The following is a 21,996-nucleotide window of genomic DNA, read 5'->3' on the forward strand; positions in this document are numbered from 1 at the left end:
GCTGCCCATGTATAGTCTTACCTATGCAATTGGGCATGTACTTGGGTAGCTAGCCCAAACCACTGTGATAACACTGCTATTCTAGGCAGCAGAACTAGTGCATACATGTCTGCCCAGGCTGGGAATAATACCAGCTGTTTTGTAGACATAACCTTATTCTCTCTCTGTGAGAGTTCTTGTAATAGCACTTTCCTACTTCACTGGATCATTGGAAGGATAAATTAAGAGAAAGTGAGGTGCTCAAATGCTGTGATAATGGGTGTCAAATAAATATCTAAGGTAGATACTCTTGAAGCCTAAAGGTCTTATTGCTCACTGAACAATCTTTATTGATACACGGTGACAACATGTACAGTACTGTATCTTACATAGAAGAAGTTGTTTCTCCAGAGGCTTTTTTGTTAAAGACTGCAAGACGGTTGAGAAAACTAATAATAAAATAGATTGATGAATATTTTTAATCATGTAGCAAAATGGAGTCTTTTCAGTATGTTAAGTGTGCATTGTAAATAGATTAATTAAGCATGTTTAAAACATTCCACTCATGAAGCATGATTATGAACAGGAGGCTACCAGACAACTAACCTCTGATACCTTTGAAGAATACCAAAAGAAACTACACCATTTGCTCAGGAAACTCACTCCTACACTGTGGGACCAAATCTATACAAACACACCCCCAAATACCTTAGCAGGAGTTATCTATCTGGTACCCTAAATTCATAAATCTTGAAATCCCGAAAGTCCCATCATCTTAGGCATCGGCACATGTATGGCAGGAGTATCCGATTATATTGACTCATTCTTCAGAACCTATGCTACCAGCACTCCTAGCTACCTTCAAGACATCACTGACTTCCTGATGAAATTACAGAACATCCGTAATCTTCCTGAAAACACCATCAAGGCCACCATGGATGTAGAAGCTCTTTACGCCAACATTCCACATGATGGATTACTAGTTGTCAGGAACACTATCTCCTGATGATGCCTCTGTGCACCTGGTGGCTAAGCTATGCGACTTTGTTCTCACTCACAACTATTTCCAATTTAGAGGACAATTTATATCTTCAAGTTGACTGCATGGCTATGGGACTCAGATGGCCCCACAGTATGCCAACATCATCTTTATAGCTGACCTCAAACAACATTTCCTCAGCTTTCACCCCCTAGCAGCCCTACTCTACTTATGCTACATTGACGACATCTTCATCACACCACAGGACCCACAGGAAGGAGACTCTTGAAGAATTCCACAGGGATTTCAGCAGCTTCCACCCCACCAACAATCTTTGCCTGGACCAGTCCACATAAGAGATCCACTTCCTTGACACTACAGTACAATTAAATGATGGCCACGTTTCCACTACCTTACGCCAGAAACCTATCGACCATTATTTTACCTACATGCCTCTACCTTACATTTACGACACATCACATGTTGAATTGTTTACAGCCAGGCCTTAAGATACAACAGGATTTGCTCCAGTCTCTGAGACAAACACCTGAAGGATCTCTGTCAGGCATTCTTAAAACTTAAATAGACTCTAAATCTAACTCAGATGGGCAACAACTGCATTGACGTTTGTAGCTTCAAGGGGATAATATTCTGCATCCTTATATTCTGTAGACTGTCTGGAATTTTAATATCCCAGCCTGGAGTAACTATCCTTCCTGTGCACAGAATGAGGCACGGGGACCTGCAGAGGAAAGAAAAAAAATCTATGTGATTGTGTAATGAAAAGCTGCATTATGATGCATGCACACAAGACCGGGCTGAATTAAGGTTGTACAATCATACTATATTTCCCAACTTTTGAGTTTCTTGCCCTCGTAACCTTAATAATGTTTTTATTTTGTTTTTAATGTAATAGGTTAGATATCCTAAATATATACATATCTACTTTATAAACTTAGCACTATCTTTAATGTCTCAAGCAGGGGTGGGCATTAATTTTTAATGAGTCACTCCAAGATTTTGGCAAGTGGTCAAGGGCCACACTTCTGTGGAGGGGGCACGGGGTGTGGGATGGAGGCTGAGTGCAGATGGAAGCTTGGGCTAGGAGACTGGGATGCAGGAGGGTACGGGGTCTGAGAGGGAGTTTGGGTGAAGGAGGGGGTTGTGATCTGAGGCAGGGGCTTGAGGTGCAGGATCCAGGATGAGGTATGGGTTCAGGAGAGGATTCTGGCCTAGGGGAGGAGTGCTAGAAGGAATGCAGGGTCTGTGAGGGAGTTGTGACCTGGGTGAAGGGGGTGCAGAGGGTTTTGGTGGTGACCTGAGGCAGGAGAACGGGGTGCAGGGTCTAGGAGGGTGTATAAGTGCAGGAGAGGATTCTGGCCTGGGGGACGGGGGTGCAGGATCTGGAGGGAGTTGTAACCTGGGAGAATGGGGTGGGGGAGGGGTGGTGAGAAGCTTCACATGCTGTCCTTGCCCTCAGCAAAATTTCTCAGCTTTTATTGGCCAGAAACTGGCCAGTGGGATTTGAGAGATTTTGCTGGAGGGGCCAGGCAGCATGTGAAGCTTCTCTCCCCAGCATCCAGAGCAGAGAACAGTCAGCCTTTAAAGTGACTGTAGCTGCTTTGTGGCTAAGGGTTTCAACGGGGAAGCCATGGGCTGGATCTAGTGGCATGTTGGGCTGGATCTGGCCTGCTGGCTGCCTCTTTCCCACCCCTGGTCTAAAGCCTACAAATAATAGTCTTAGTAAACACAGTCCTGTGAATGTAGGCCCAAATTCAGAAAAACTTTTAACACATGCTTAACTCGCAATCAAGTCAATGGGACTTAAGTATAGAACTTTAAGCATGTGCACAAACGCTTCCTTGAATAAGAAGAGACTTAAGCATGTTCTGAACTGCTGTGTTCAATCAGAGCCATATACTCCATTTCAAGGTGGATGGTGGTTCCTCATTTTATCACAGTGATGGGTACCATATGCCAACTCAAATAAAATGTTCTCAGATGAAAAGTGATAACAATATGTACATTAGTCTGAGATGGTTAAAGAGCTTCCTCAAACTCTTCATTTGTTTTAATTAAATAAGAACATAGCAAAACTTAATTGGATTTTTGGTTCCCCTTCTTACATGCCTGAAACAGATCAAATGGAGCAAAGGCCTCTGAAAAATCTAGCCATATGAGTAGGTAACCTAGGATGTGTCTACTCATCATCTAGAAACCTGAGGAGGACCTGTGACCACCAACTTGGGTATCTCAGGGCTCTGACTGCAGAACTGTTTCAGTGCCATGTGGATTTTCGGGCTTGAGCTCCAGTCACAGACAATGAAACAGCCCCTCTGCCCAAGCCCTATAAGTTCAAGTTAGCTGGGTTGGGCTATGCGCAAGTGCCTAGTTGCTGTGGGTATATCTTTAATATTTGCACTTATTTTTAGGGATGAAACCTCTTAATTTCTCCTAATTCTGACATCATTAGATTTTTATGTTATATGTGAATAATGATGTACGGTCTATCTGTTAACTGAGATTTAACTTACATTCCTCTCCCTTACTCTGGCACATAATATTTTAAGATCAAAGTGGCCTCGAGAGAGAGATTTAAAAAAAAAATTATTTTGGTAAGCTCTCAGTTGCCATTTTCCTGAAGTGTTTGCTGTGCACAGCTGCTCTCTTCCTATCTAATTACACAGAGGTATCAAAAATAGCAAATCAACCGATATAGAGAGACTTGTACATAAAACAGATCAAAGAAAGCAGAACATGCCGTCCTTTAGAAATCTTGGCTACCCACTTTTGTAAATAAAAGTGCTTCTGAAGCAGAAAGTATTCAACTACTGTATTTATATAGGCCTTGATTGACAGTTCACTTTTTAACCTCATAAAAACACAAGCAATGTAAACTGGTAAGAATGTTTATTCTAGCACTTCTATCTGAAGGAAAATGAAAACTAAGATATAATGACTTGGTTTCTATTTCTTTTAAGTATTTATTTAAGAACTATGCAGTATAAAAGAATGTTTTCTCAAATTGGTGAACTTAAGTTATTTTGCTTACTTTTTTGAAATTTAAGTATGTTGTTACAATTTTTTAGGAAACAAACCTAACATTTACTAATACTATAAATTGCACTGATGCATAGGGATTCTTCCATCCTTCTTCAAAAATTTCCCCTTCCCCAACGTTCTAGTTATTTTCATGATGATGTAATAAAAAGACTGGTACCCATTGTTCTAACTGAAGACATGTCCTGGAATTAAACGACTTGATGTAATAAATCTGCGAATGACAAAGATGAGAGAATCCTTTTGCATCCTTGTATAAATACAGGCAGTCCCCGGGTTACGTACAAGATAGGAACTGTAGGTTTGTTCTTAAGTTGAATCTGTATGTAAGTCGGAACTGGCGTCCAGATTCAGCCGTTGCTGAAACTGACCGCCAGTTCTGATTTACATACAGAATCAACTTAAGAACCCCAGGCGTCCCCAAGTCAGCTGCTGCTGAAACTGATCAGCAGCTGATTCCAGGAAGCCCGGGGCAGAGCAACTCTGCCTGGGGCTTCCTGTAGTCAGCGCTGGTCAGTTTCAGCAGAAGCTGACTTGGGGACGCCTGGGGCAGAGCAGCTGGGGTGCTGCTGGGTTGCTCCAGTAGCGCCACTCCTCTGTGCTACTGGACCAACCCAGCAGCACCCCATCTGCTCTGCCCCAGGCGTCCTGATTCAGCCACTGCTGAAACTGACCAGCAGCGGCTGAATCAGGACCTGGGGCAGAGCAGCTGGGGTGCTGCCGGGTTGGTCCAGTAGTGCCCAGAGCGGCGCTGCAGGACCAATCGGCAGCGCCCCAGCTGCTCTGCCCCAGGGTCCGGCAACAAAAGCCTGGTCTGCTGGGGGGGGGGGGGGCACACTAGCTGCCCCCCCCCTCCCCCCGGCAGCAGACCAGGGACACGGGGAGCAGAGCCGCAGCGGCAGCGGGGTGCCGCGCCTCTGAGGCTTTGCTCTGGCAAAGCCTCAGAAGCGCGGGAACCCGCCCGGTGCCCCTGGTCTGCTGGAGACGGTCTCCAGCAGACCAGGGGCACCGGAGCAGCTTACGAACGGGGCTTTCTCGCCCCAGAGCTCGCAGGTAGCAATCCGCCACCTCGACCTCCGATGCGAGAAAGCCCCGTTCGTAAGTGCGGATCTGACATAAGTCGTATCCGTGTAAGTCGGGGACTGCCTGTACACCGGTCTTTCTTAGCTAGAAAATTATAATATTTATTTAATAACAAGGATATGCACAATATTGTTGATTTATTCCTTTCCCCCTCCAATAAAAAACATCATTTATGTGGTTAGGATGTCTTTAGTCATGTAGCTGTTTTTAAATTTGAAAGCTAATATAATAAGCTTTCTAGAGACTGCATTAAAATAAATGAACTGGCATGGCTAGGTCTAACAGAAGAGTGTACTGCTTGGTATAGAGCAAGATTATCTAGAGAAGAAGTCCTAAAAATATTATTTTCCTGAATTGCTGACTGGATCTTTCCAGGGCTGTCGGTTGCTGTTTAGTTGTATTTCTAACCGTAGAATGCTGACGTTTCTAGTCTGCCATCCAAATGAATTAGGGATGTAAAATCCTGTTTAATTAGCTAACCATCACCTCCCCCCACCTACTACCAGAAGCAGGGGCTGCTTCAGCCCGACCAGAGCAGCCCCTGTCCACGGTGGGCCTCTCACAGGCTGGAGCAGCCCCCTGCCCGCAGCAGGTGGGTAGCTGCTCCAGCCCCACTGGTTAACCAGTTAAAATATCCCTAAAATAAATAAGCCCTCTCAGAGAATGACGGAGGCCTGGGCTACTTGGAATTTAGAGGCCCCAGTCCAGCCTCTGGCCCCAAAGCATCTAACGTCTCATCGACAGGGTCATACCAAAACAAAAAGAATATATGAAAATGAACAATTGAGCCATTTATTTGTGAACAATTAAGTTGTTATACCAATAGCATCTATATTAAAAATGTAGTTTAATTGTGAGTTTCCACTGCAAGCAAAACTCTTCATTTTAGGAATGCTTTTCTGGCTTTGTTGTGTGCAAACTTGTTTTATAGTTGAAGAAAAATCTAATTCATGTACAACATCACTGTTAATGTTAAGCACTGCAAGCCCATTCAAATGCTCTTGTCTCATTGTAGAACGGTGATAGTTCTTTACTTGTTTTAGCACGTGCATTCACCTGAAGCCACTGATGCAGGGAGACTGACAAATATCATAATGCAATTGTGATATTAGGAAATACAGTCACAGGTTGAGATGGAATATTTTTTGAAGCAGTTCTTTTGGCTTGCAGTGCGACTTTAAAGTTGGGGGAATGTATATATTTCAGGAAGACAATCTCATCACAGAGATCTCTTGAAATTTCTTTGTTGTATCTTTGTTGAAACTGTTCAGCCACTGAATATAGATCTTCATCACTTACTTCTTGAACTCCCAAAGGAATCCAAAAAGGCTACAAATTTGTTGCAGTGACTCAAATTAACATGTAAGACTAGATTTGATGGAGTTAATAATAACAAAAAGAAGTTGACTCAATAGTGCCTTTCTGCATCAGATTGAGATGTTTAGTTGTAATTGTTGGAAAACTCAGATGAAACATTTAGTACCATGTGCTACTGATTTGAACTCAGAAAGGATTGCATCCCATTGATCATGAATCTTTTGAATATCTTTAAGAAATTGTTGAATGTTATCCCTCTCAACATCGAATGTAGCATTGCGAGCTTCAGTTACAAGATTAGTTTTGTGGATCATTTTTAGCAGCTTCATCCACATGAATGTCATTTAAAATGCATTCAAATTTGGATGTGTAACCCTTCTGCCAGATAGTGCCAGCAATAGCCAGGACCTGGTTCAATATGGGTCCCTTTTCATCCATCTGACACAGAACCGGCTCGAGCCCCCACCCAGTAGCCTGGGAAATTCACACACCCCTGGGTGCCTCTGCGAAGCAATGCTTCCCCACTCACAAGCACAGAGTCCGAGTGTAGAAAAGAAACTTTTAATGAAAGAGGGAGAGAAGTTACATGGCATTAACTTGGAAAAATACCACAAACAGTGTTCCTAGCCCCCATGAGTAACTGTCCCAGCTCAAATGGATTGAATAATATCCTTTGCCCCTCAGGCTCACTAGGCCAACAATGAATGCAAGGATTCCATTCATTTACCCAAACTTTTTCCCGTGCCCCACTTACAGCTCTGTCCAGTCAGTGTGGACCCTGACACATCACCCTGATGACTCCAGTCATTGAGCCTGAGGCCATGCCACCTTTGTGCTGCTCCTGTGGTCTGCTTGTGCCGCCTACCACCGCTCTTACTGGCCACCCACCAGTTGTTCCTGCCAGCTGCTCCGCTGGCCCCGTGCTGCTGCTCCTGCTGGCCGCTTCCGCCAGCAATCTGTCTGGCTGCAATGGGTCTGGCTCCAGGCCAAACCAGTGACTTTAGCTCTTAGTGATTTCAACTCTTTAGCCACCACCTAGGTTGGCCAAAGATTCCAGCTTCCACTGGACTAGCAAAAAGACTCCTGATGGAGTCTGCTTTAGATCTGTCGTTAAGACAAGGCGGGGGGAAAGGTAGGTTGAACCAGTCTTACAGCTCATACCTGGCAGGCATGAAGCAGTTCATCTGAGACCTCTTACAGTGATGGAGTCTCTCCTGCAAGCACTGGTGTCATATTTTACAGTTCCCACATTTAGGGGTAGCATGATTTGTGACTCCCACAACAGCCCAAATTAGTTATAATACATCACATCCAATTCTAAAAACTGATCCTTCATCAGCCCTGGCTGAATTGGATTTACATAACCATACCTCTGATTCCTTCCCCATTCCAGCATGAGCTGTATTTACATATCAACAGTTAACAGTTAATTATCTTGCAGAGCTAAACAATTTGAGTGAGCATACCCACCCCCACGGCAGCTCTCTCCTTTTAGCTGACTGATAGCAAGCAGTAGTTCAGCCCCTGCTTGACTTAAGCTCAGTGTGAGCCTGTTCTATGAGAGTAAGAGATGCAATCTCACTTAAAGCCTTTGTCATAGAGTCCAATTGCTGTGCAACTGGTTTAACATCAATTTGTGCTGACTACCTCATTGTCGACGTGCCATGAAGGGAAAGATGCTGCTTCAGAATTTCTCACTTTTGAGGATTGCTACTGAAGAGCTTGTATAATAGCTCGATTGTTCCGAAGTATGTGACTTGCTTCCTTGTATGAGCTGACAAGATTTAGTGTGTGGTTGCCACAACTGGAGAAAATAGTTTGGATTTTGCTCAAGAAGGACTACTTGTACTTTTCTATACTTTCCAGCCATATTGAATCAATTGTCATAGGTTTGGCCAATGCAGACTGGGAAATTTTATTTTGAAGTTTGCCAGAATTTCTAATACATGAGCAGTGATTTTTTTCCCAGTTTTTTGTGTGAAATTATCAAACAAAAATGAATCATTCTTCAGTTGAAACCTTTGAACTTCCTGTAGTTTTAACATAATAAACAACCATGGTCATCTGTTCTTTGAGAACAGTCTGGAGTTTCATCAGTAATAATTGAAAAGTACTTCACATGTCATATCTCTTCAAGAATTGTTATTTGCACAAATGTCCCACATAGCTCAAAACTTGTTTTGTATTTGGGTAGACAGATAATGGACTTACATGCGTTTGCCAATCTTTTGTGATTCATGAACACGCTTAGCATGAGCTTATAAAAGTGGGTCTTACTTGCTAAGAAGCTGAAATATACCAAGAAAGTTTCTAATTGTAGGATCACCGATATCAAACAAAGCCAATCCCCCATACATATGCGCTCCTGGAGTTTTTTTTCCAGTTATCAGTTTCTGTGTTTATTTCACTCAGGAATAAGTTTTCAATTGAACTGTCAGCTAGTGCTGCTCTGCTAGCTGATTTCCATGTATCATAATTATCTTTATACGAGACTGAAGTTTCACGTGCAGCTATTTGGTCTTTCAATTTCCTCCAACCTCTACTTGCTCCAACTGGATGGATCAGACAGTACTGCTGCATTTGAAGTATTACTTTAAAAAATGGGACAGGGTACACCGTACAGATCCTGCTTTTCCATGCTCCAGCAGAGCAGTCTCTTGTTTAGATCTCTCCATTTGGAAGTGTTTTTGTCAGCAGACGAGTGGGAAAAGCATGATTTTCAGCATCTTTTGGTATATTACTTGGAATCTGAAAACAACTAACTTTGAGAAATGACTGCATTTGAGCAACATTGTTCTTATCAAGAAGTCCAATATCAGGTTCTGATGCCACTGTTGTTACACTGTGTCCCGTGCTAGTCATAAGTTCTTATTCTTGCTGCACAGGATCTCAGAGGTCCTCATTTTCTGCCTGCAAAGTCTCTAATTTGAGCATAGATTCTGCATCTATCGCTACAGCATTTGTGTCTTGACTAATGACCTCCTCATTTTGTGGTAGTGGCATTGAAATTTCGTTTGTAGATTCAGTTTTTTTATCATTAGAACTGGAAGCGTCACTGTCATTATGGTCTCTGTCTAATGGCTGACGCCTCTTTTCTATGAGAAATTATGTTTTTGGCTTTATACTCTTAACTGCTGCTTCACTCTGTTGCTTTTGCCATCTCTTACTTGCGCCACTTTCAGGTCTTCACTTCATTTTTATAAAGGGGTTCTTTTAAAACACAGTAACACACAATAAATTAATTCACTAAAGGCTATTGATTATACACAATTTAATTGTATATACTTCACAATGAATATTATATAATAATGGTTTGAGGGTGTTAATTTAAAGGTTAAACTCACCCTCAGACCAAGCAAAATCACTTTACAGTAACAATTAATTATGACTTTCAAAACCTCTAAACTATGCAAAGACTGTAAACAGAGTTTCGTTATGTAGAATCCCTAATCACAGAAGCTACTCCAGTCATGCAGATGAAAACTCAGAAGTGACTGAAATATTGTCAAAGACCTAATGTCATCCCTAAGTGATTTTAATCAATTTTTGTAGGTGTTTATAACTTCTTTTGTTGTCTCTGTTGTAATTGCAAGGTGTATAATAAATGGAAAGGACTTGGTAGAAAAATGTCAAAATCTGAGGCCCCTTTGTCTCCTGAGGTCCTGGCCAAATGGCTCTCCTAGACGGCTGCCCCCCCCCCCCCCCCCCATCTGATAAGGCCTGGCTTTGGTTGGTCTGTCTCACAAGTGCAATTTTTTGGATGTTTCTACATTTCAACGCTATTGATTTCAGTTACAGCACAGGATACAAAATGTACAGTGCTCAATTTAAATTGTTTTTATTACATTTTCACTATTAAAAGATAAAAATCATATTTTTCAATTCACCTTTTGTAAAGTACCGTAGCACAATCTCTTTATCATGAAAGGGCAATTTACAAATATAAGAGGTTTTTTTGTTACATAACTCACCTGAAAACAAAATAATGCAAAACTTTGGCACCTGTGAGTCCTCTCAGATCTACTTTTTGTTCAGCCAAATCAGTTACTAAATCAGGTTTGTTTACACTTACATAATGCTGCCTACTTCTTGTTTAGTGTCTCCTAACCGTGAGAACAGGAACTCATATGGCACTGTTGTAGCTGACATTGCAAGATGTTTCTATGCCAGATGTGCTAATCATTGGTATGCACGTTTGGCTTCAGCCATCATTCTAGAGGACATGCTTCCATGCTGATAGCACTCATTAAAAATCAATGCATTAATTAAATATAGAACTGAACTCCTTGGAACAGAGTTGCATGTCTCATGTTCTGTGGTTTTACCTGCATTCTGTCATGTATTTTGTGTTATGGCAGTCTCAGGTGATAACCAAGCACATGTTGTTCTTTTTAAGAACACCTACTCTGCAGATTTGACAAAACATAAAGACAATTTCAGTGTGAGATTTCTGAAGATAGCTACACTTCTTGACTCAATACTTAAGAATGTGAAGTGTCTTCCAAAATCTGAGGGGGACAAAGTGTGGAACTTGTTTCAGACGTCTTAAAAGAGCAATATGCCAGTGCAGAAACTGCAGAATCCGACCACACAAAATAAATAAATAAATAAATAAATCAAACTGCTGGTGACATCTGGCTTGGATGATGAAAATGAATGTGCATTGGTCCACACTGCTTTGGAGTCTTATTGAGCAGAACCCATCATCAGCATGCATGAAAGCATGTCCTCTGGAATGGACACAGAGAGAACTGTTAAGAAAACCTAGTGAGTAGGTAGGTCATATGATTGCAGCTTTCTATATTATTGGAACACTAAGGGAGTCCTTATCTGAGAAACGAAGAGAAAAAACTTTAAAATAAACTAATCCATAGAGGCAGAAGTATGAGTTACAATTTCAGACCATTTTGGTATTTTTAATAGCTGTGGTCTTGAAATGTTTTTGTAAGGAGTAGAATGATGGCCTTATTGCAGATAGTAGGCGGTGGAGGAGAAAAATGAAAGCTGAGTCTGAACCCACACTCATGGCCTTGATCGTATCTGCTATATTATTGAGGTTTGGCTTGGTCAGTCACTTTGCTCTACTGCGTTTCTTGCTGACATGTCACAAGCATTATTAACTGAGTTTCAACTGGTATTTATGTCTTTGAGCCTCATGTACCTGATAAACTGATCCATTGCTTACAGTAGGGTTAGCATTGCTTTTACGCTAGATCAATCAGCTGCACACGTTTTAATTGCACATGTAGACCAGGATGAACTATTCTCTGTACTAGTTCAGAAAGCTGTGGTTAAGAGTCGCTCTAGCCATGCGTTAACAGTGGTTTCTGAAATGTTGCTGAACAATTTGTTCTTGTGCACTCTTGCAGTTAAACCCTATTTGCTTGAACAGGGGCTGTACTCTTTGCTAACTCATTTCATCACACGTACATCAGCCTTCTTATTTCTGATGTGCTGTGGGCTATGAGAAGTGTATTAGAGCTGGGCTTTGACCACATGGAGATCACCAAAATCTATCCCAACCTCCTGTGCAGTGGAACTTCATAGTTCACTAAGTGTGTGTTTGTGTTTGCTTGCTTCCTTTCATAATTTCCCAGAAGCAAAAAAGGCAAGAAAACTAAACTAGATTTGAAAACTCATGGCCCTTTCCTATGGCTATTTACAGTTTCAGGTCCAAATTCAGCCTTGGCTTTAAAATGTTTTCATTGGGAATTATCTGCTGAGGCCAGGGCTGAATTTGGTTCCAAGTCTCTGTTTTAACTTCACTCTGTGATTATACTAGATGACTCTATAGGGTCCATTAATTTCAGCATATTCATTGCCACAATAAGAGTAGGTGTTATTCTTGGCAGGAAAATATTAAAAAGAGGCCTTCATGAACTCAAACCCTTTAGTAAAAGCCACTGAATGTCTTCCTTTTTGCTTTTTCCCTTAATGTATTCTGTTATCTTTCTCCCTCCCCTCCCCCACTTTTGTTATATCCTTTATCTCCATCCCAATTCTGGTATTTGTGAGTGCCTCTCAGCTGGCCAGGATTTTTCTTATTGGTATTTGTGATTTAGAGTGAGTATTAGAGGGGCCTTGATAGCCCTAGGTCAGTTGTCTTTGAAACCTCATTTGCTATTGTTTTCTTTTTTACTGTGACTCACAATATGAGCAGATGATTCACAAATGTACTTTATACTGTCAATTATTAAAGCGGAGCAGTAGGCTATGGAGCGTTTAATTTTTCTGAAAAATGTGAAATCAGAGGTTTTATAGAAGCAGATAATCTGTGACATGTGTCACGGTAAAATGAGATGTATCCACAATGTCATTGCTGTGCTTACGAATTAAACTGATCTGCTACAGTATGTTCTAAATATATACTGCAGCAGTATTTAGTAAAATAGGTACCACAACATCCAAGCTCTCTAGGTTGTTTTTTTTATAATCAAATCTATTAAACTATTTTAAACCTACATATAGCATACAACTAGAGTAATATAACACCTATTTACAAAGATGGCTTAAATGTATGAACACAGTTCTTGACCTATACGTGAGATAACAGCACTTAATCAGAACTGATAAATACATAAAATAATAACTCTTGAGATATCATGTTGGCCTAGAGGCACTCATGAGGGAAATGGGATGAAAAATGTGGTGAAGAGGAACCAATTGACCTGTGGTCATGCACAGTGTTCCCTCTTTTCCATCCATGTATAGAAAACATGTTTTTATGTGTACCATGGCATAAGTGAAAGTGCATCACCAGTAGAAATAAAAATTCTAGCTCTGAGTGTTCTGCTAATCAGCTGGGCAATATTTGAATCTCTTCTAAAGTGGCCACACAAGTGCACAGTTTAAAGGGAATACTGGATGCCTATTGTCTAGTAGAAAACTGGAATCTAAGTCTGTTAGATTATAAAATGTTTTATTTATTTTGATTAAGAAAGAACAATAATACTGAATAATCTTATCAGATGAGTGGAGGGGAAATTAAGAAGAATGAGCTCATTCTCTTGCTGCACGCCTGTGAATGTGTGTTTTTTAACAGAATCTTCAATCAAATACAAATAAGTAGTGAAATTTCTATCAGGAGTACAATAAAAGCCTCTTATGTTAGCTTTGTGTGGGAGAGGCAGATTACTTTTCTCATTCCTCCTTTTTTAAAAGAAACGTTAGTCATCCACATAAATGATTCTCTAGTTGTATCTTAAATTAGACTTTTCTAGACTTTTATTTTAAGGGGTTTTATAGATCTATGTCTGTCTTCAATTATAAATTGTAGCTATAATAGTCCAATGAAGGAAGTTGTAACACTACATGTACATCTTCCATTCCTTACCTTCAAAGTAACTTCCACTTCATAAGAACTCCCTACATTTTACTAGAACAGTTTTCTAGCTAGCATCATAAACCTCATCCTTGTGTTTAATGAACTGTGGATCAGATCTACACAAATGGAAAAGGTTGGAAAGACTAAGTTCAGATGAAGGGGATAGATGAAACAATTACATGAGTAGCAGGTGGAATATGACCTAAAGTTACAATCAAGGGCAGAATCCTTCAGTTAAGAGTTGAGGTGATGGGGTGTTTTATTGGTACTTTTCTTTAAGGGGAAATATAAGTAGAAGGGGATACTGTCCCTGATTTACTCCTACAACTGAAAAAATTAGTACTTTTTTCATCTCATAACATCTCTGGATCCTAGTAAATCTTTCCTCTGAAGAGTGCTGGAAAGAATTGTTGATGGTTTCCGAATACCCTTCAGTGTAAATTAGCTTGAATGGAGTGCCACCATACACTGAATGGATACTAGAAAGAAAGGGTTGTGCTCTGGACCACCATCGTATATAGAGAATTGGTGGACTGTGTTTAGTTTTTGGTAAACTGTAAGATCTGTAGGGCAGAGACTTATTCATCTGTCTTTATTTATTTATTTATTTATTTATTTATGCATTCATTTAATGGTATTATATCAATAAGTGTGGCAATTTCAGGACAGATGTCCTTGAGTTTACTTATATGTCAAAGAAGTTAATACAGAAAATCAAATGATACTAAATATTATTGCATGCAATTTACAGCATCAGAAAAAATGTTAGTATATTCTGATCATTATTATTCTGCTGGTAACTTTTTGGTTCTTATTAAAATAATCCCCCCCCCTTTTTTTTGGGTTAAATAACTCAGCACTCTCCATTATTATTTACATTTTGCAAATCCTGTTTGAAATATTACCCTTTTAAAACATTCTGTATTTACATACAAAAAAAAAGGAAGCTGAAATGATAGAGGGCATGGTTAGGCTATATGAACAGGAAAAACTCTGAAGAAATAATAAACAATTTAAGTGGCACAAGGAAAAAAAATAAATGCAACAATGTCTTTGGGCTCTTCTCAATCAATATTTTTGTAAACAACATTTTTGTATGTTATAAAATCCTGCAGCCTATGAAATGTCAGTTTAAAGGATTTAATTAAAAGTTGTTAAAGGGCCAAAATCTGCATCTGAACACTATCAGCAACTGTTTGTTCCAACAGTTAGTCATTTTGTATCCATCATTCTTTGTATTTTCCTCTTTTTAAATATTAAAGTAGATTTACCCGGCATTGCTTGGGTCCTTAACTCAATTTTTGTTTTTCTTCATTTAAATCATTGTTCTGGGGCGGGGCTGATAATAAAAGATTCATTATGCTGGCTGCCCCAGGGAGAGAGGACTACCCCCAGCCCTCTTTCATTACAGCAGCTTGAGGCCTCTCTATGGCCGCTGCAGCTCCAGAAGGTCCAGCTGAGGGAGGGGTGCGAGTTCTGCATCTGGGGCAGGCCCAGGTTCATCTGCCTCTTGTGCTCTCCAGCCAGATTGAGGAATGCAGCAAACTTTGTGCTTTCCCCTCCCTCCCGGGTGAAGGGGAACAACCAACAATGTTCCTGTACAAATGAGGGAGGGGGCTGCAGCTCCCCTCTGCCCTCCCTGAATGGTGCCTGGGGTGTGGGAGGCTTGGGGCTAGGGAAGTCAAGGAGTGGAGGGCAGCCCCCAGTCAGCCCCTTACATTGCCTGGTGATTGTCTCTTTTCTGTATGGTTAAATGCATCGCTGTGTAAATTGGTGGGAAACCTTCATCCCTATGTCCTCCTCTCCCCCGCCCCCACACAACCAAACCCTGACCTCACAGACACTCAAATATATAGTTGATGTAGCTGGCTTTTTGAGAATTGTTGTAGTGACTGTTCATATGCATGTATGTGTTTATATCATGGAAAAAGGGTGAGCTAATTTTTTTAAAGTATTGGTTGTATGTGTGCGCACATATCTGCTCATTACAAAACACTGTCACTGTTTAAAAATCAGCCAACTAAAAACCTATCTATTACCTCCTGTTTACCACTTCTCTGTATGTTTTTTTTCTCTTGTCTCAGAGTTAGTCCATTTTCTTTTATTCTCCCTTGAATTTTCCACTTTGTAGCTCACAGTTCTTCAAATGATGCTCCTAGTGTACTAGGAGTACTGCATTTTTGCCTCCTCCCCCCTTTTTACGTAGTTTCTTTCTTCTTTAGTTGTCTGGTCAGATAGTTGTTAGTTACCATTTGGATTTTCCCTTCTTTCATGGGACTCTTCCTCAGCCCAGGAACTATGTCCAGATAAGCCAGGTTTAAGTGCTGAACACCTACCACCGGTGCTTTCGCTCTTTCTTTGTGAGTGATGAGCACCAAAGTTGCCTCTGTTGTTTGGCGGAGCCTATATAAATGCCCACTTCTCCACTGTGGCCACGTGTCCCTTTAGATCTGGTACTGACAGATCTGTTGGAGTGCCGACTGATACCGGTGGTAGGTGTTTTCTGGGCGCACCTGACAGAGCCACAATCTTTGCCCAAATCTCACTGTGTGCATAAGAAGCACAAAGGCAGCTCTGCAACAGGACTGCCCTAAACTCAGCATTACCTCCCTGAGCTGTGCTAGGTCAGGTTAGAAGTCGCATGTCAACTGTGAGCCTCGTTCAGAGCATAAATCAAAGCATCAAGCTTTGCTAACGCTGCCTTCAGTGACATTGCCCATCCTGCCGCCCTCCCCTCTTGCGCCATACTGCCAGGATCTGTCCAGTCTGTCCCACCCAGTCCTGCATATGCACCAGGATGTTTGACTGTCCCCTGATCTTGACCGAGACACTGCTGCTGCCATTTTCTGGCTTCCCTCAGCTTTTCTCTTGTTGATGTTGTTCCCTTGTCTCTGGCCTTGTCTCCTGGTCACCAGCTGCCTTCGATTGTCCCACACTGTGTCAGTAGTCCTGTTGGTACTGTCTATGTCAGATCTGTCTTTAGAGTCAGACTGATCCTCTGAACAGGATCCAGCCTTCTCACCAGCTTGCTCCCACAGCCCAGACCCCTATATCCAGCCCTCTCCCCACACCTCCATGACCTATGGACAATCCATAGGTTGCCTACCCACTGGGACCCCCAAAGGCTGGTGATCCCTGTGCTTGGCTCGGTCTCCTCACACAAGCCTTCAGCCTCCACCTGGGACCAGTACCGCTGCCACTGACTCTCATATTTTTGCACCCATCCCGACCTCCCTTCAAAGCACTTCTACTTTCCCAACAACACTTCTACTTTCCTGGTGCCCCCTGTTCTACACGCATCATTGACTTCCTCAGTCCCTACTGGTGCTTCTTCATTGCTGAATGATGCACTTTTCCCTCCTCCTTTCTCACCTCCTGACAAAGGAGCCCAGTATCAGTGCCTTCTCTGCTGAATGGTGGCTGTTTTCAATCTTCCCATGGAAGATGTCCAGGACTCCCATGATGTGTTCCTGGACATTCTGCAGTCACCTAGACCTTCCGATACCGCCCTGCCCGTACATGATTCCTTCTTCCAACTGGCACAAGTGGTTTGGCACGCTCTGGCTCCTGCATCCTCATTCCGAAATGGGCTGACTGCAGATACTTTGTGCCAGTGAAAGGTATTTCTTGTTATCCCCACCACCACCTAATTCCTTGGTGGTCCAGTTGGCCTCAGAATGTGTCCACCAAAAACATCTTCACTCCACCGTCACCACCCTGCATCGGGCACGAGAGAAGCTTGATGAAATGGGGCCACCAGTTAGTTCCACCTTGCTAGTTTTCCATGTTGGCAAAATGTAACTTTCTTTCCTATACCAAAGTTGCAGATATCCATGCCTTACTACCTCTGATAAGCAGCAGGATTTTCAGCACTGCTGGGATGAGGGCAGATTAGTCACCCAGGTGGCCATTAAAGCAACAGTCAGTTCCACTGACACTGCTTGTCGCTCCCTGACTGCAGTTCAGTTTCCCAAAGGAGGTCCAGACCATGCTTGAGGACCTCCCTTCAACAACTAAGATCTCTTTAGTGACTCTAGAATCCCACCATTCCTTGGGGGATTCTGGAGCCACCCTCCAGTCAATAGGTCTCTATACCCATATCTCTATCTGCAGGCACCATTGGTCATCTTTCTGACCCAGTCTCTGTGCCATCTACCAGCTCTACCCACAGTGCCTACCTGAGTCATCTCGCTGCCATGCTGCCTCTAAACACCCATGACATTCTGTTGCCTCTTCCTCAGCCACCTCTACCTTTCTGACATGAACCCCCAGGCAGAACTTTTGACTCCTTCCCAAGTACCAAGAACGCTTCTTAGTTTTCCAGGTTCTGCTACCCATCAACTTCTTGCACTGTTAGTCCAACTGAGGCTGTTAGTCCAACTGAGGCAAAGTCACCACTAATCATTGAGTACTAGATAGCATTTGACGTAACTACCTGATCAAATTCGTCTTTTTCTGACCCTCCTTCTTTGTAGAGGTCATTTGCTTCTGGAGTTGGTGTATCCAACATATCATCACCCTATTATCTGTACACCTTCTCATTGCAAGCAACTTTTTGTGGAACAGTTCAGTTGCTCCTCTGTCAATGCTAATCATGAGTGAGAACTCCAAAATCCCATGTTCCGCTCTGTCTTTCTCAATCAGGCACACTTTGATAAGATCTCTTCTCCACAGTGACCAACCACGAACTTATTTGTTGTTGTTGCTTATTTTCACTGACATTCATTTTTGAAATTCCTCCCTGTGATTTTGTTGACCCAGCGCTGTGTGTGCCAGCATGAATCGTTATAGTGAAGCTTTGATAACATTTGTTCACCTTTTAAAATCTTCAGTAGATTAGGTGGTAACCATGCTTTACGATTTTTCTTTTTTCTTTTAGGGCTTAATTGTTTAAAAACATTCAGAACCATTTTTAATCTAATGTATGTTTAATTCGACCCTTTCATACTATGAAATTTTGAAATACAGTTGCTAACACAGTTCCCTCACCAGAGTAAACAGTTTCTGTGCTTTTAAAATAGTTTAAAAAACTGTTTTAAAGCTTAGGTTTTAGCTGAATTTTATTCACTGCCATAACTTGAACTTTGCTGCTTTAAAAACTTAAAAAACAACACTAGACTAGTAGCACTTTAAAGACTAACAAAACATGTAGTTGGTATCATGAGCTTTCGTGGGCACAACCCACTTCTTCAAATGACAGGAGTGTTAGAAGTCCAGATCCAAAAATAAATAAGGGAAGGAGGGAGGGGGAGGGGAGAGAAGGCTAAAAGAGAAAGAAAAGGAGAAAAAAAGGAGGGGAGGAAGAAAAAAGAGCGAGAGTGAGTAGATAAGAGTTAGTCTGTAAAAGGAAAAACTTCAACAACAACAAGAAGTAGTAGTCTAGTAGCACTTTAAAGACTAAATAGTTACAAGAGACTGATAAGAACAATTAGCACTGTTGGTTGGTTGGTAGGTTAAGTCATAGGGTGGGGAAAGTAGTGTGCGAGCCAGCTGATGTCTTTGTTCATACCATTAGCAACTTGTAAACTTGTAAATGGAAGTTTTTTCCTTCTTCCCTTCCCTCCCCCTCCCCCCCCCCCGCCTCCCTTCCCTTATTTATTCTTGTATATGGACTTCTAACTCTCCTGTCGTCTGAAGAAGTGAGCTGTGCCCATGGAAGCTCATGACACCATCTACATGTTTTGTTAATCTTTAAGGTTCTACTAGTCTATTGTTGATTTTTAAGTTTTTCCTGTTACAGACTAACTCGGCTACCCCTCTGAAGCCTTTGCTGCTTTATTAAGTCTGGTCAGAGGTGAAGCTTTGCTGATTAAATATGTAAAATCCCATTTAATTGGTTAACCAGTTAAATGTAGCGCTTAACCAGTTAGCTGATTAAAGGTGGAGGGGCCACTGTGCTCGTGATGGAGTGGCCCCCCAGGTGGAGCAGCCTCTGCTTGGAGCATGCCAGGGCTGGCCATGGACAAGGGCTGCTCTGGCTGGGTTTAACCTTTCATATCCGTATAGTTGATGATTGGTATAAGCTGCATTTTATTTAATTTGTTACGTGCGGGAAATCTGTTTTGAATCCTATTGTTATGTAGGCTTGTAAGGCTGCATCTACAGTACTAAAAATGGGACATGGAATTTTCCACCAGTGTCCAATGGTGCAGCTTTCAGTTTTGCTGGTAATAGCTATGGTAGAAGCTGTATTATAGATTGGACAGAAGTGGGCTTGGGCACTTTTATAATCATATCTTAAACCCTACCATGAGCTAGTACTTTGGGGTACATTCAGGTATCAATAAAAATTAACACTTTTTGGCTAATTAAGCATTTTGAGAGGCACAGATTGTTATAGAACACTAACTACTTCCCCCTCACTTTTTTTGCAGAATGACAGGGAGTGCGTTTTTCTCTCTGTTTCCAGCCCTTTATCCTTTCCTTCTCCAGCAACTGGAAGTTGTAGCTAGCACTATGGACAGGTAAGAAGATAAACGTGGAATTAATACAATGCAATTTAAGGGTGAAGGGAAGTGGGTTAGAGGTTGTGTTCTTTAGATATATTGTTAATAAGACTTGTACCTTTTTCTCTCTCAGTGGCAGTTTAAGTGACACTATTGTAAAGGAGTAGTGTTATTAGAAGGGGACATGGGTGATGGGTGAACTCCTGGCTTGGGGAAGCCAGCTCCACAGCCGTTGCCCCTTTTCCACCCACTGGAGCCCAGACCCGCACTGTGGCTGCTGACCCCTGTCCCAGGCTAGTGCTCCTGGTCCCTGGTCTCTTCTCCAGACTCCAGAGAGCCATGTGAGCAATGGAGCCCCAAACTCTGGCCCCAGAGACAGAGAGCCAAGTAGCACGGCCCTAGCCCTGGACAGCTGGGCACAGCCCCAGCCTCCTCCCCTGCAGACTTACAGATAAGGACACTAAAGGTTCTGTATCTGATTTATGCTACCATATATCCCCTCACCTATTTATATCCCTTTCTTCTCTTCCAGGACTACTAACAGCCTTAAGCTTATCAGACGCAAACCTGATAAATCTCAGATTCAAACCCATAATAATACCTTAAGCCATGAAAACAAGCAATAGAGAAATTGTGTACAGAGGACCTGTAAACCTGAGGAAGCTGACCCCAACCTGCTTCCACTGTAATTAATGGAAACGCTCATGTGTTTTCCTACCAATAGTAGGCTCAGCTTTGTAGTCAGTCAGTTTCCCAGTTCTTCCCATGAAGCAGAAGTGATCACATAGACTCCTGAAATTTCCCTAGTCTGTTTTTATTTATAGGACCTACTGGCCCCGAAGAGTGATCTGGGAGTTGCAGCCTCTGCTCCAGAGAGCTGACTGGGCATCATGACTCTAGCACTGGAGAGCTGTGTTGGGTGGCCACAGGTTTCTCTGGCCCTGCCACCCAGCCTGACCTGACCCCCAGCTGACATGCTGCTCCACTGTGAAGTCACCAACTGGGCAGGTGGTGAACCCAGACCAGCCCTAGCGCTAGGAGGATGAGTGGCATGAGTGGTGCGGCTGCCAGCCTGCCTGCCCTAGAATCCTGGAGGTGGCTTATGGGTCGGGATACGTCAGAAAGTTTGGGAAGGCAGAGCCTTCCCCATGCCTGCAATACCTGCCACTCTTGAAAGGGGAGAAGTTTAGAGGGATAATCAGAGAGAGCAAGAAGCAGATGGGACTAGTTCAGGAGAAGGTCACTGAATTATCCTTCCTGCTGACTATAACAGGGTGGTATTTATATCCCATACATACCTGGTTAGTCCCCCTTTACCAGGATTGGCTGGTAGCACCTACCCATTCACCTGTGAATGTGGCAAAAGGGACTGTGTTCTTTCTTCAAATCATAGGGTTGAACAAGACCTCATGAGGTGCTCGAGTCCAACCCCCTGCTAAAAGCAGAACCAATCCCAACTAAACCATCCCAATCAGGGCTTTGCAAGCCATGACACAAAAACCTCTAGGGCTGGATAATCTATTCCAGTGCTAGGTAATCTATTCCAGTGCTTCACCACCCTCCTAGTGAGACACATTTTCCTAATATCCAACCTAGACCTCCCCCACTGTAACTTGAGATCGTTGCTCCTTGTTCTGTCATCTGTCCCTATTGAGAACAGTCTCTCTCTATCCTCTTTGGAACCCCCCTTCAGATAGTTAAAGGCTACTATCAACTCCCCCTTACTCTTCGGTAGACTAAGTAAGCCCAAATCCCTCAGCCTCTCCTCATAAGTCATGTGCTCCAGCCCCTTAATCATTTTTGTTGCC

General features: G+C 42.3%; 1 protein-coding gene across 2 annotated transcripts in view; it reads left to right on the forward strand.

The window, feature by feature from the left end:
* The window catches only part of THADA (THADA armadillo repeat containing), a 308,025-nt gene that overhangs the window by 103,764 nt on the left and 182,265 nt on the right, over positions 1 to 21,996 (forward strand). Inside the window, exon 27 of one of the 2 annotated variants that reach the window (XM_075925431.1) lies at positions 20,117 to 20,206. The exons of the other annotated variant lie outside the window; for it this stretch is intronic. Coding sequence (XP_075781546.1) covers positions 20,117 to 20,206 — 90 coding nt within the window. The remainder of the gene's footprint in view (positions 1 to 20,116; positions 20,207 to 21,996) is intronic. 2 annotated transcript variants of the gene reach the window in all.

This window comes from Pelodiscus sinensis, chromosome 3, assembly GCF_049634645.1.
Source record: "Pelodiscus sinensis isolate JC-2024 chromosome 3, ASM4963464v1, whole genome shotgun sequence".
NCBI lineage: Eukaryota > Metazoa > Chordata > Testudines > Trionychidae > Pelodiscus > Pelodiscus sinensis.